Below are 14,316 nucleotides of genomic sequence, written 5' to 3' on the forward strand. Positions count from 1 at the left end.
TTTTTTCTAGTTATGCTTTCTCATCTCGTCTCTTTACAGTGACTGGTGTCCTGCTTATTTCCAGAGTAGGTTAAATGAGTATATTAGCAGTCTGACAACAACAGAAAAAGGAAGAAAAAAACAGTGGGAAGGGGACTCATGAGACATAACAGAGAAACAGAGATAGGGTTGATTGGCAGAAACAAAAGGAAAGTAGCCCCAGAACTCAAAGTTGATTTCTAGTGCCAAGGCCAAAAGGTATAGACTAAAATTTAGCAAGGGTGATGTCATCTAAGCAAAAACTAGGTTCCTGTGCAGGTGTAAGTCAGTAGCAGTATCTGTGAATGGCAATTTGATGGAAATTTTTTAAAGGAATTTAAGAAAAAAATGCAATATTTTGTTATAGAGCAGTATGCTGTTTGGGATCTGGCTTTTCTCTTTGCATCTCACATTTCCCATACTACAGACTTAGAAGTACAGGTCTATGTCATATTGAGGCATAGATCGGGCATGATAGCGTAGGAAAAATAGAATTCTAACACAAACTTTGGAAGGAATTTAGGATGCATCTCTAGCACCACCTTAATCTTAAAAAGGTAGGCCATGATTCTCCACTGCCTTACACCTTGTGATGCAATCATTTACACTTGGCCCAAGTGGGTGTAAAAAACCCTCTATATTCTGATTTGGTAGTCTCTTTATACTCACCTTACATTCTCTAAAGGGGTTTTAAAGTTGCATCAATGTAACTTACACCCACTTTAAGATCCAGAGCAGCATAAGGGATCTTCAAGTAAATGAGGTTCAGAGACACTGAATACAACAGTACTGCTCATATATGTAATATTAAAGCATGTGTATGAGTATTTGCAGGATTAAGGCCTAAAATAACTAGATGGCACTCCACTGACAGCACAAGCACATCTTTTGATCCCTTCCCAGGTGCTGTTTTATTATCTGTACAACGGTGAAGATGCACTTCCATCCTTTGCAAACAAGCTACAATGGTCTGCAAGCATTTTGTAAAGACATGACTCAGATAGCAGCTATAAAGGTGCTATCTGAAGTTGTCAGTTCTGTACCTGTGTCAGAAGTCTGAGATACAAGGATGTGGGTATACATCCCAGTCACCAGATTTGTCTAAGGTCCACAGCACATTCCTCAAGAACAGGGATTCTCAACCTGGGGAGAAGAAGTGTGAAGAGGTGTCACAGGGTTGTGACCCCCACAACCATTCCCACATTGCTAAAGGGGAGGAGAGGCCTGGTTATATGGGAAGAGAGTTTCCACATGGAAAAGGCTGAACACCACTGTGCCAGAACACAGGATGATTGTTACTAGAGACACAGTTTAAACTTTCACAAGATAGGAAGTAAGATCTCCACTCTAGGAGGAACATCAGGATAAAAATCTTTCCTCTTTCATACTGTGGGATTAATTTGACAGCTTTCTATGGCAAGAAAATGTGAAAGTCCTGCAACATCTTCTCCTCAATGTTGTTGATCTAGAAAGCATTATCACTAACTAGGACATCTCTATTGATCAAAATCTGGAGCCTTACTTTACAGTGCTCATGACTCATATGACTGAGGTGACCAGGGATTATTGTTTATCACCTTCAGGGAGACAGAAGTTGACTGACAGGCTATTTGCTCTGAAGCCTAATCAATTATGACTGTAACATTTGGAGGTTTAGGGCCTTTTGTTTCTGTCACATGGAAGAGGACCTTGAGTGTAGTGACTACTGAGATTTACTGGTAGTCTTCCAATGGTTTGATCCTTCAATCTGAACTGAATATGTGTACAATCACTCTTAACCTTTTGGTCAAAATCCTTGCTGTTCTTGAGTAAACCAATTCCAGGAAACATGTCTATTAGATGTTGAGGGGGTAAAAAAAAGCATGAGGGGGTAAAAAAAAAAGCCTACACAATTTAGAAGCTTGTACAACATTTATTTTCTTTATTGTCCAAGTGATATTAATAAATGATAATATGCTCTGTGATCAAATAACAGTTTTAACTTCATGTATAATTTCTACAATAGCAGGTTTTTGTTTGTTGTTTTTTTTGAGGGGGGAGAGGTTCCTAAATTGCATCTCAGGACAACTTTATAACACTTTACCAAAAAAGACCCCAGTCATCTGCATTTGATTTTTTAATAAATTGTCAACAAGGTGGCAATACAACTACAAGACACATTATAATTAACATTCTTTAAATTTTGCACCACTGAATATACTGTATCCACAACAGTATGCCACATTTTCCATTAAGATGTTTAACATTTAATATATAGGTTTCTATAAATTAAATGAAGCACTCTTTATGTAAGGTATAAAAACAAATTGTTTTCTCTACAAGAATACTGTAACTTATCTCACATACACACACACACACACACACACACACAAATATACACAGATGAATCAACACAGGAATCTTGAATAAATGTAACAGGTGAGCAGATAATATCAGTGATTGCTTATCTTCATAGTAAACATTAGCCTTATGCGTATCCCACTTGAATTCATTTAATTAAGAAGCTGAAAAGAAAAGGAAAATATGATTAAATGCTGAAACATGCTTAGGAAACATGCCATCACAAAATTAGTTTAGAAGAATCAAAAAGAACTGTAAGAATTAAACAATTAAATCATTCAGTATTTGTAGGAGACAATCTTTTAAAAAATGTATATGACATATTCAGTAATTAACAAAGCAAGCATGAAGTTATCAAAAACAAAAAACAAAAACCTGAGTGACTGAATAAACTTAAAGATTATCCCATTAAAAATATTTTAAAATGCAAAATTTATTATAAGCACATATTTTCTTCCATTAAGTTAGGCTTTTGGTCTTAATATTAAAGGATATAAGCAAGCACTGCCACTCTCCTGCAGTACTGAAACACTTGTATTCCAAAGATTTGTTTATAACCATCCTTGTCCACAGCTCAAGTGGCCCAAGGGCATGCACAGCATATAAGAGTTGGCAAAAGTCAGTGGATCTGCAGATTTTTTAAAAAAATCTATTTATTAAAATGTGTTGAAGCTCAGATGAAATTATTTCACTCAGTATTTATTACTGTCTGAACTCCCTTGGAAAGAAAACTTCAAACGTACGGATCATACATATAGCGTTTTTCAAAAAACTTTACAGAGAAGATATGATTCATTATCCCCATTTTACAGATGGAGGAACTGAGACACAGAGAGGGGGAAGAGCTAAATCCACAATGGGACTTGGGCACCTGACACTTTAGGCACCTGAGTCCAACATTTAGGTGCCATTCTGCTTCTGAGAACACTCACGCAGCTTCTCCCTAAAGTCCCTATGCTTCTACCTGTGGTCATGAGCAAAAGTGCTTAAGCACTGAAGCCACTGAGCTGCTTGGCAACCTATCTTACATCTTAGCACTGGCAGGATTCATGAATTAGGTTTTCTCAGAGCACACCTAACCTGCACAAAAGGCAGCTGGGGCGAGCAGATCAATGATGGTCACCATCTTCATTGTACCCAATATCTCAGTGGTTAGTGCGTTCACCTGAGATGTGGGAGATCCATGTTTGAATCACCACTCTTTTGAGCAAGGACTTGATTGCAGGTCTCCCTCCTTCCAAGAGAGTGCCCTAACAACCATTCTATCGACTATAATGGGCTCGGGGAGAGGGCAATCTCTCTCTTTCACACACACACACTTTTTATGAGGAAGTCCTGACCTGGACTAGGTACCTACCTCCAGGATCAGGTTAACGTCTTTGAATCCTGAGTAGACATAGTGCCTCCCTCTGGCCTGGAGTTAGGCACCTAAGTACCTTTGAGGGGTAGGAATTAAGTTATACTCTTCTTCTCAGCATTTCCTACAGACTAGCTGTCTGTTCAGCTTGCTGGCTTTTGTGAATCCCATTCCTAGGCACAAAATTCTCCCTGTGCATTGTCTGTGGAACCTAGCACTTAACTCAGGATTGAGGATTCCACTGGATGATAGAGTGCCTAAAAGATAGGTGCTCCAGTGACTAAATCCCTTCATAGATTGAACCCAAAGTGACTAGCCCAAGGTCACACACAGGAATAATAATGATAACCCAGAAATAGACTCTTGTCTGTTGGTCTGGTGACCTTTTCCACAGGACTGCAATATTTTAGAGGACAACAGGGAAGGACTGCCATAGTTTCACTACAACATTCCTCTTTAGCTTCTTGTAAAATATTTTTCCCAACTTCTTACAGATAAGTTGAGTTCCCTGGCATACCTACTACGCAGATATTTGAGGGGAATAATCAGTTCTGTTTATGGCATTATTAATTATTACAAAATGTCCATACAAACACCATAAAAGGATAAGAACATTTACAAATATAGTTCCCATCACAGAGTTTACAAGATACAACCAAACACATGGCAAAACAGATGCCAACTGGTCAGAAGCTGCAGTGTGAGCACGGCCGCCTGGGGGGGGAGGGGCAAGTGGGGCGATTTGCCCCGGGCCCCGCAGGCGCCCTCACAAGAGTTTTTCGGGGCCCCTGGAGGGGGGTCCTTCACTCGCTCCAGGGGCCCCGGAAAACTCTTGCGGGGCCCAGGCCCATGGAGCTTCTTCTGCTCTGGGTCTTCAGCGGCAATTCAGTGGTGGGGGGGTCCTTCTGCTCCAGGACCCGCTGCCAAAGTGCTGGGTCTTGGGTGGCAATTCGGCGGCGGGAAGACCTCAGGCCCCCTGAATCCTTTGGGCAGCCCTGAGTGTGAGGGGATTATTAAATCCCCATTCTGCTGAAAAGACTTCAAGATGCTTTCATGAAGAGGTGGAGATTTAAAGGAGATACAGAATGCTCAGCTGAGAAGACACCACAGCTGATCCAGACATAACATGATGGAAAGCGCAAAGCCAAGAGTGAGAAAAGGAAATGACGAGAGGAGTAAAGACAGACAATAATTCAACATTTTATATGTGCTAAACACTTCCTGTTTATCCTCTTCTCCAAGTGCTTCAAAATAGATTCCTTGAGGACCTGCTCCATGACTTTTCCAGAGACTGAGGTGAGGCTGTAGCTCCCCAAATGCTCCTTCTTACCTTTTTTTAAAGATAGGCATTATATTTGCCTTTTTCCAATCGTTAGAGATTTCCCCCAATCACCATGAGTTTTCAAAGATAACGACCAATGGTTCTGCAGTCGCACCAGCTAACTCCCTCAGGACCCTCAGATGCATTGCATTTGGACCCATGGATTTGTGGGCATGTCACGCTTTTCCAAATAGTCCTTAACCTGTTCTTTCACCCACTAAGGGCTGGTCACCTCCTCTCCATACTGTGCTGCCCAGAGCAGCAATCTGGGAGCTGACCTGGCTTGTGAAGACCAAGGCAAAAAAAGCATTGGGTACTTCAGCTTTTTCCACATCATCTGTCACTAGGTTGCCTCCCCCATTCAGTAAGGGTTCCACCTTTCCCTGACCTTCTTGTTGCGAACATACCTGTAGAAACTCTTCTTGTTACCCTTCATCTCCCTTGCTAGCTGCAACACCGATTGTGTTTTGGCCTTCCTGATTATATCACTGCACGCTCGAGCAATATTATTCCTCCCTAGTCATCTGTCAAGTTTCCACTTCTTGTAAGCGTCCTTTTTGTGTTTAAGCTCACCGAAGATTTCTGTGTTAAGTCAAGCTGGTCACCTGCCATATTTGCTATTCTTTCTGTACATCAGGATGGTTTGTTCCTGCACCCCCAATAAGGCTTCTTTAAAATACAGCCAGCTCTCCTGGAATCATTTCCCCCTCATATTAGCTTCCCAGGGGATCCTGCCCAACAGCTCCCTGAGGGAGTCAAAGTCTGCTTTTATGAAGTCCTGGGTCCATATTCTGCTACTCTCCTTTCTTCCTTTTCTCAGGATCCTGAACTCGGCTATCTCATGGTCACTGCCGTCCAAGTTGCCACCCACTTCTACTTCCCCTTCCAATTCTTCCCTATTTGTGAGCAGCAGGTCAAGAGGAACACAGCCCCTAGTTGGTTCCTCCAGCACTTCCACCAGGAAGCTGCTCCCAACACTCTCCAAAAACTTCCTGGATTGTCTGTGCACTGCTATTTTGCTCTCCCAGCAAATGTCAGGGTGACTGAAGTCCCCCATAAGAACCATGGCCTGTGATCTGGAAACATGGATGCGGTGATGATGGACTACACCTCTCCAACCGAGAAAGGGATGTTTTTAGCCATTGTCAAGGAGGGAATTGTTAAGTATTTGGGAACCAAGGGAGGAAATAGAGGAGAGGAGGCCAAAATATTTGTGACTCCTGCTTGTGACAGGTGTCCAGTGCAGGTACATGTTCCATAGAGGGTCCAGTCTCCTGCTAAACTGGAATTGCATGTGGTCTAAGGGGAAGACATCCCCCAAGGAAGCTGGGGAATGCGGTTGGGGCACTTAATGTCTAGTACAGCGAGGGACAACTCTCTTTCCTCAGCTTCTTAACCCTCATATGAGGGAAGGGCAGTGGGTCCCAGCAGTCGGCTGGGGACCAGCTGTGGAGCAATGAAGTAATGACAGCAGGCCTCAACCAGATGGAAACAATTAAGCAAGGAATCATGGCCAACACCATATGAGTTATTGCTGAGTAGTTACCAGATAAGTTTAGTTAATTAACCATATCACTTGTATCTTGTCTTGTTCCTCTACTTCTGGGACAATGATCAGAAGATAAGATACCAAACATACCAGACATAGCATTATGGAAAGTGCAAAAACAAGGGTGGGAAATGCAGATGAAAAGAGGACTAAGGTAAAATGATTAAGAAGAGCAGTGGCAATGAGAGGAGAAAGAGAGTAAACGGGAGCAGAGATCGGAAGGTCTCAGAATTACATAGGGTGAGAAGCACAAATATATGATAAGAAACTGGAAGACAATGAATACTTTTACAGAAAGGGGATGTGGTTAGAGCTATCGGAAAGAAAAGATGAATTTAGCAGTGACAGTTTGGAGAGATTAGATGGGAGACAGGTGAGAATAAGTGGGTGAGGTGAGACAGGACAAGGTTACAGTAGTAAGAAGAGAAATGATCCATGTTGAGGACAAAGATTTTAGCAATGGAAGCACTGAGCAAAGGAATGATCTTAGAGATATACCGCAGAAGACACTAGATATAGGGGACAGAGCACAGTGAAGAGTCAAAGACTATATCAAGATTATGAACCTGTTAATGGTGATAAAGAAAAAGATCATAGAAGAGAGGGTTAGAAAGAAATAGGAGAGATTCAGTTTTGGGGGAGAGGGGGATGAGTTGCTGATGGTGACTGAATGTCCAAGATGACATGTTGGAAAGACAGCTGTAGATGCAAGACTGGATGGAACAGGAGACGCTGGAGACAGAGAAGCTGATTTGGTAAACAGCATAAAGTTGGAAGCTATGGAGAAAACAAAGACAGAAAATGAGGAGGACTGGGAACAGAACACAGAGGGACATCAAAAACTAGGGGGGAAAGCCATTAAAGGAAATAGTTAAGGAATGCATAGCAAGGCTGGAAGAGAAGTAGGAAAGTAGAGTAACATATGCCATGAAACATGATAAAATAGGATGAGAGAGGGATCAACACTGTTAAAGGCAGCAAGCAGATCAAGAAGGATGAGGACAAAATAGATTAAGTGGGCTGGTACTGTAAAGCCCCATCAGTGGAGAGCCACACTCTTGCATGACTTAGGATCTGTGTTACAGAGGAAGACACCTGCTATCCAGAACTTGTCAGCACTGAAAGAATGGAGCTTTGCTCCCACAAAAATTAGGAGCTTCACATGAACGGGATGTATCTGCAGTGCAGATTTCCTAAGCTCCTACAAGAACTGAATTCCACTTTTGGGTGGCTTAGCAGCCCCGATGAGGCTGAGTTATCTCCTCAAGCAGCCACCTCTCTATGCTGCTTCTTTCTGTAGAGCAAATAAAATGATGATGGACAAGCTGAGGAGTTGGAAGGTGACAGAAAAATGGCAATTTGTGAATTGAGTATGTTTGAGAGTTAGCCAGATTTGAGGTATGCAGCCTGTTTGGCAAAATGTCACAAGCTTGAACATGAATCTCAGTAAATATTTATTAGAAATAGATTTACCAGTTCATAAATTCCAAGTAAATCCATTTAATTATGCAAAAAGACAAGCTAGTAATAACTATTTACTAAAACAGCTGAACATAAAAGCTTCTAGTCAGTCATAAACACATTTTACCCTTACTTTTAACTCTTTGTCTACCTAAACAAATATTCCTTCTGTTAAATACTGTCTTACAAAAAACACATAACATAACATTGCCTGTCTTACTAATAGTTGATTACTTGACCTCCCCAAAATAATTCTACTTAACTTCCTTGAGCTTGTGTTGAGCTATTGAAACAACTGTGTGGAAATGTAGCGAGGGTCTGTATGGAGAGCATATAGGATTCATGTACTGAAATGAACTTATGCAATGTCAAAAGACATTTCTAATTACCATAATGCTCATATTTTCTAAGTGTACGTGAGGAATTTTTCAGCTACCTAGTATTTCACCATTTGTCTTTGTTTTGGTTGCATGAACTGGTATTGTCCAAGCAATCATCCAACAGTTCATGTTTGATTTTATTTTATTATATAACTATTACAAATCTGAGATGTGGTCTCTGCCTTGACTTTTTTATATTTATAATGACATGCAGCAGTTTAGTTCCTCTTGTCTGTTGCTCAGTGCTGATGTGGCTATCCTTCCTTTCTTGATTTCTTTATCTTTTCTCCTAGGTTTACTTATTTTAATAGCTCTTGAATGTAATGGCTACTAATGATAACATACTGACCATAAAACATTATTTTACAACAGTAACCACCATTTAAAAACATAAATTAAAGACAATATTGACAGACTTCTAGAGAATTAAAAAACTATTTGTCACAATTTTTGCAGTTGTAGAAAACATCTAAAATCAAGCCGATAAAAAGGAAAAGAAATCAGGACGCTCATGAAGGCTCTGAATTTGAAGGGACAGTTAAAGACTTCCAAGTGAAGGTTAATGGAATAGCTGTTTTTGAGCCTGAAGACCTTTATTTATCCCCCAAACAGATAAACTAAAGGGAGAGCCAGAGCCAGTTATTATGTAAGGGCTTGATTCAAACCCCATACAGAACAATGAGGTTTGGATCAGTAAGTTTTGGATCAGGCTTTGAATATACCTCAACCCTTTCCTAAAGAAACAAGTGCTAGGATTGTTAAACCTCCTCACCTTCTGCTGCCGAGACTGCTCGTACAGGGGCTAATTAGAGCCAAGAGTCGTAGTAATGCTTTGTGACCTGGATATCACACTGCAATGGACTGTACGTCCTTTTAAAAATAATTAGCTGAATTGAACAACACATCAATCAATACTTATCACCAAGTCACGGAGCTTACAAATTAGTCCTTCTGGTTCTTTTCTTGGGAAAAACTAAACTGTTGTCAAAAGTGTTATTCTATAGGAACACTGAGTAAACATTTGCTTATGTGATTATCACAATTCTTTTATTAAGGAGCTACTGTCTCTTTAAACTACTGAAACCACATAAACAAAGTGGCACTATCAACTTGAAATGTATTAATTATAAGAGTTTAAAATAGTTTCTGTAGGTATGTTTGCCCCTGCCAAAGTTTTGTAAGTTTATAATTGCATTCTTCTTTTTATTTAAAAAATGTATGTGACCGGACTGCTGATAGGTAACATAAAAGGGGAATGGGAAAAGAGTGGGCACTGACTAAAAAATGGTAAATGAAACAATTTCAGACAAGTTCTAATGTCCTAATTAATCTGTCATCTTGCTGTCAACTTTATTTACTCTCATAAAAATGCAGATGACAGTGATAAAAAATGGCAACTGTTTTCGAATAAGTAGAATCTAATTTAATATGGTTTATTTCCAGTGATGATGGTGAGAGATAGGCAGCTGAAACGCCTGCTGACAATGGATGGAATCTATCAGTTGATCAATCAGAGAACCAACACTGGAATACCTTCATGTAGACTATGACAGAACTCCAGGATGTGCACTTGTGCAACCCTGGTTGGGAACACGCAGTCACATACATGTACACACTCTGCTTCTGACTAGGGGTTTCATTTCACAGCCACCCAAACTCCTATTCTTCATTGCTCTTGTTGAAGACAAATATAAAAAAGATTTTCAGTTTCTCAGCCCTTGCTGAATCACTAATTTAATCATTCCACTTATTAAGGCCTAATTTTTACTCTAAGCCCCCTGCAAATACATAAATTGTCTGAAGACCAGACCTAGCACTAAATTGCTCCCAAGGGGAGGGGAACTTTATGATAATGAGCCCCTATACTTGACAAAGATTACTTCCTCCACCATGCCTGTTGGTATATTGGTGGGCAAAGGAACCACCACATGGCCACTCATATATACAGTAGATTGATAGCAGCCACATGAAGGCTGCTTTTCTCTCTGTGCCTCTACTTACACCGTTCCTCCCCTGAGTTGCAGAGTTAGACCCATGGCAATTTAGCATTATTTATAAATTTACTTTTTGTTTTGCATGTTTTTCCTCTAATACAGTGGCTCTGAAACTTTCTAGACTACTGTACCCCATTCAGGAATCTGATATGTCTTGCATACCCCAATTTTCACCTCACATAAAAATTACTTACTTATATAAGAATGGCCATACTGGGTCAGACCAAAGGTTCATCTAGCCCAGTATCCTGTCTTCTCTGGCAGTGGACAATGCCAGGTGCCCCAGAGGAAATGAACAGAACAGGTAATCATCAAGTGATCCATCCCGTCTCCCATTCCCAGCTTCTGTCAAATGGAGGCTAGGACAGAGGTGAGCAAACTATAGCCCGCAGGCCACATCTGGTCCGCAGGACGGTCCTGCCCAGCCCTTGAGCTCCCAGCTGGGGAGGCTAGCCCCCAGCCCCTCCCCTGCAGCCTCAGCTTGCTGTGCCACCAGCGCTCTGGGTGGCAGGGCTGCGAGTTCTTGCCAGGCAGTGCAGCTGCATGACCTGCCAGGTGTAGTGTATTACATTGCTCCCCATAGCAGTAGACTGGTGTACTACTTAGAGCTGCCAGTCCTGGTGCTTCCTAAGTAGCACATTTCTATGGGGAGCAATTTTATACACTACACTGGACCTCCATATAGTTTCAGAACCCAAATGTGGCCCTCAGGCCAGAAAGTTTGCCTACCCCTGGGCTAGGGACACCATCCATGCCCATTCTGGCTCATAGCCATTGATGGACCTGTCCTCCATGAATTTATCTAGTTCTTTTTTGAACTCTCTTATAGTTTTGGCCTTCACAATATTCTCTGGCAAGGAGTTCCACAGGTTGATGGTGCACTGTGTGAAAAAAATACTTCCTTTGTTTGTTTGCTTGTTTTAAACCTGCTGCCTATTAATTTCATTTGGTGGGCCCTAGTTCTTGTGTTATGAGGAGTAAATAACACTTTCTTATTTACTTTCTCCGCACCAGTCATGATTTTATATTCAATCATATCCCCCCTTAGTCGTCTCTTTTCAAAGCTGAAAAGTCCCAGTCTTATTAATCTCTCCTCATACGGAAGCTGTTCTATACCCCTAATATTTTTTGCTGCCCTTTTCTGAATGTTTTCCAATTCCAATATATCTTTTTGGAGATGGAGCGACCACATCTGCACATAGTACTCAAAAATCAGACATAAAATATAAAAAGTGTCACAGCACACTATTACTGAAAATAATTGTTGACTTTCTCATTTCTACCATATAATTATAAAATAAATCAACTGGAATATAAATATTGTACTTACATTTCAATGTATTGTATGTAAAGTGGTATAAACAAGTCATTTTCTGTATGAAATTTTAGTTTGTATTGACTTCGCTCGTACTTTATATGTAGCCTGTTGTAAAACTAGGCAAATATCTAGATGAGTTGATGTATCCCTTGTAAGACCTTCATGTACCCCTAGGGGTTCACATATCCCTGGTTGAGAATCACTGCTCAAATAAATACATAAAAGCCTCTAGCATCTGCTCATGAGGACAAAGACTATAAAAGACATGAATGATTAGAGAGCAGAGGGAGGGCTTTTGACTCAGTGGTAGCCTTCTGATGAAGGACCATGTCTTCACAGACTTTTTGTTTAATTAACTGGTGAACGTGGATTAGAAATATTGACAGAATTATGCTAATAGTTCCGAACAAACAGCCACACTGAAGAATCGTGAAGGAAAAACAGTATGCAGAGGCTTATTTTTTTGCCTTCTTCATAAAGAAGTGGGGTAAAATAGGCAAGATATCTAAATACATGGCTTGAGAGGTGGTTTTAAAGGACAAATTGTTGGGCCCTAGAGCACTCTGAGATACTGTATTGATGAAACCAAATGGGGATATTGGTTTGATAGCAACAAAAGGGAATTGTGAAGAATTTATGTCTGCATGGAGAATGAGCAAGAAGACAATAGTATCAAAAAATCTGGTAGTTCATTTTAGGAAAGCACCCAATGGTTATCTGAATCTTATCAAAGCCTCTTGAGACTGAAAAATTGGGCAGGAGGTCTCAAGGAAAAAAAGACCCCTTTACAAGAATCTTGGGACTTCCTGCTGTTGGGTTTAACCAAAAATACTGTGAAAACAGCAGTCAGCCATTCAGCTTCCAGCTTGATGCAGGAAGTGCAAAGATGCACAAAAGCATTTAAAAATAGAGAAGCCAAACTTTGAACCCAAAATATGTTCAATTAAGGTTCAATATGGGTGAAGGATGGTTTTGTTTGTATTATAAGCAAACCTATTTGGTTATCTCCAGCCAACACGGAGAAAAGAGGGAATCATAGTGTTTTGGTAGAGAGGCAGATGCATATATACCGGTAATAGAGCTTAAACAGTATAAAAGTGGAATTTATAGGGGTTAATGTAGGTCCACATTCATGAACAACATGGTATTTAACTACTTATGGACAACAACAAATAACACTGCAAAGCAAAGTAGAGCAGGAAGCCCATCCATACAGTACACTGAAAAACGTTATCTTGTGCATGTAACTGAAAGCTGACTGGAAAGTAGAAGTAAATTTGGAATTTCATTGCAAAGGGAAAGACTTCTATAAGAGGTACTGTCAGGAACAGAAAGGAGGCAGTATTGGTGAAAGAGAATTAATCAGAAACAGAAGAGGGCATTTGGGGAGAAAACAACATCAAGAAAATCAGTATGGACCTTCAACAAGAATACTTGCATTCAAGGTGAACAGAGACCCAAGACAATAACTGAAAGTACGTTTTTAGAATTGCATTGCCTTAAACCATACAAGCAAATCATAGAATGCACTTGTCATCTTACTACTCCGTATTATATTCTTTACTGTGCTTATCTTGCTCTGCACAGACTATATGAATAATTCCCCATGTGACTGAAATATAGTAGTTCATACAGTTTCTCTCTCTTGTGGTGGGAACAAACCAGTTTTTTTGTTTTGTTTTGCAAGCAAGTTACAAAACAATGTTCTTACATAAGAGAGCAGCTTATAAGTGCTTTCTGGTAAGGGATAAGGGAAAATGTTCAAGATCACTATAAAAGAAAGTAACTAATTATTTCAACATTAAATGCCAATAATTCAACAACTGTTATTTCAGCAAAATGGAGAAATCACAACACTCTGCTGCTAGAAAGTGGACTTGCAAAGGCATAAGTCGTCCTCTCTATGGACAAATGACTAACTCTGGAAGAAGCTGTTCAGTACATATATAAGCAAACTGTTTTTTCTTCTTTTATTATTGTCGTATTTACCCAGTAAGAAATATTTATGTTAACCCCAATCATGAGCGTATCTTGCGATTGGCATTTGGTCCCAGTTTGCCTATTGCTGCGTTATTTTTCATGGTGTAAAAATGTATTGATAACTAGAGTAAAATTATAAAAAATCATTACAGCAGAGATTGGAGCAGCTTCACAAGAAAACATTACTTACATTAATTTCTGACTTTACAGTACAGAGTAATTTATTACACAAATAATGGAGCTCACAGAGAGTGAACAATATGCAAATGTGGTGTATCACATTTTTTCTGCAGTGAAAAGAAAATTAACCACCACACATTCACAGCTTCTGCCCTCCCCCCATTTTCAATCAACAGCTGAAGTAACAATGGCAGAGGCAATACTGGGGTCAGCGAGCAGCAGCATTCCTACCATAATGTTTTATGTACTTTTATAAAAGGAAATAAAACACAGTTACTCACCTTTGTAACTGTTGTTCTTCGAGATGTGTTGCTCATATCCATTCCAGTAGGTGTACGCGCCGCGCGTGCACGTTCGTCGGAGAACTTTTACCCTAGCAACTCCAGTGGGCCGGCAGGTCGCCCCCTAGAGTGGCGCC

At 40.3% G+C, this 14,316-nt stretch overlaps 1 protein-coding gene across 2 annotated transcripts in view; it reads right to left on the reverse strand.

Annotated features, from left to right (window-relative positions):
- Positions 1–2,053: 2,053 nt before the first annotated feature.
- TUSC3 (tumor suppressor candidate 3) overlaps positions 2,054–14,316 on the reverse strand; it is a 308,021-nt gene continuing 295,758 nt past the window's right edge. For both annotated transcript variants that reach the window (XM_075066435.1, XM_075066436.1), the window contains one exon: positions 2,054–2,522. In XM_075066435.1, coding sequence (XP_074922536.1) covers positions 2,507–2,522 — 16 coding nt within the window. In that variant the 3' untranslated portion in view covers positions 2,054–2,506. The remainder of the gene's footprint in view (positions 2,523–14,316) is intronic.

This window comes from Chelonoidis abingdonii, chromosome 5, assembly GCF_003597395.2.
Source record: "Chelonoidis abingdonii isolate Lonesome George chromosome 5, CheloAbing_2.0, whole genome shotgun sequence".
Lineage (NCBI taxonomy): Eukaryota > Metazoa > Chordata > Testudines > Testudinidae > Chelonoidis > Chelonoidis abingdonii.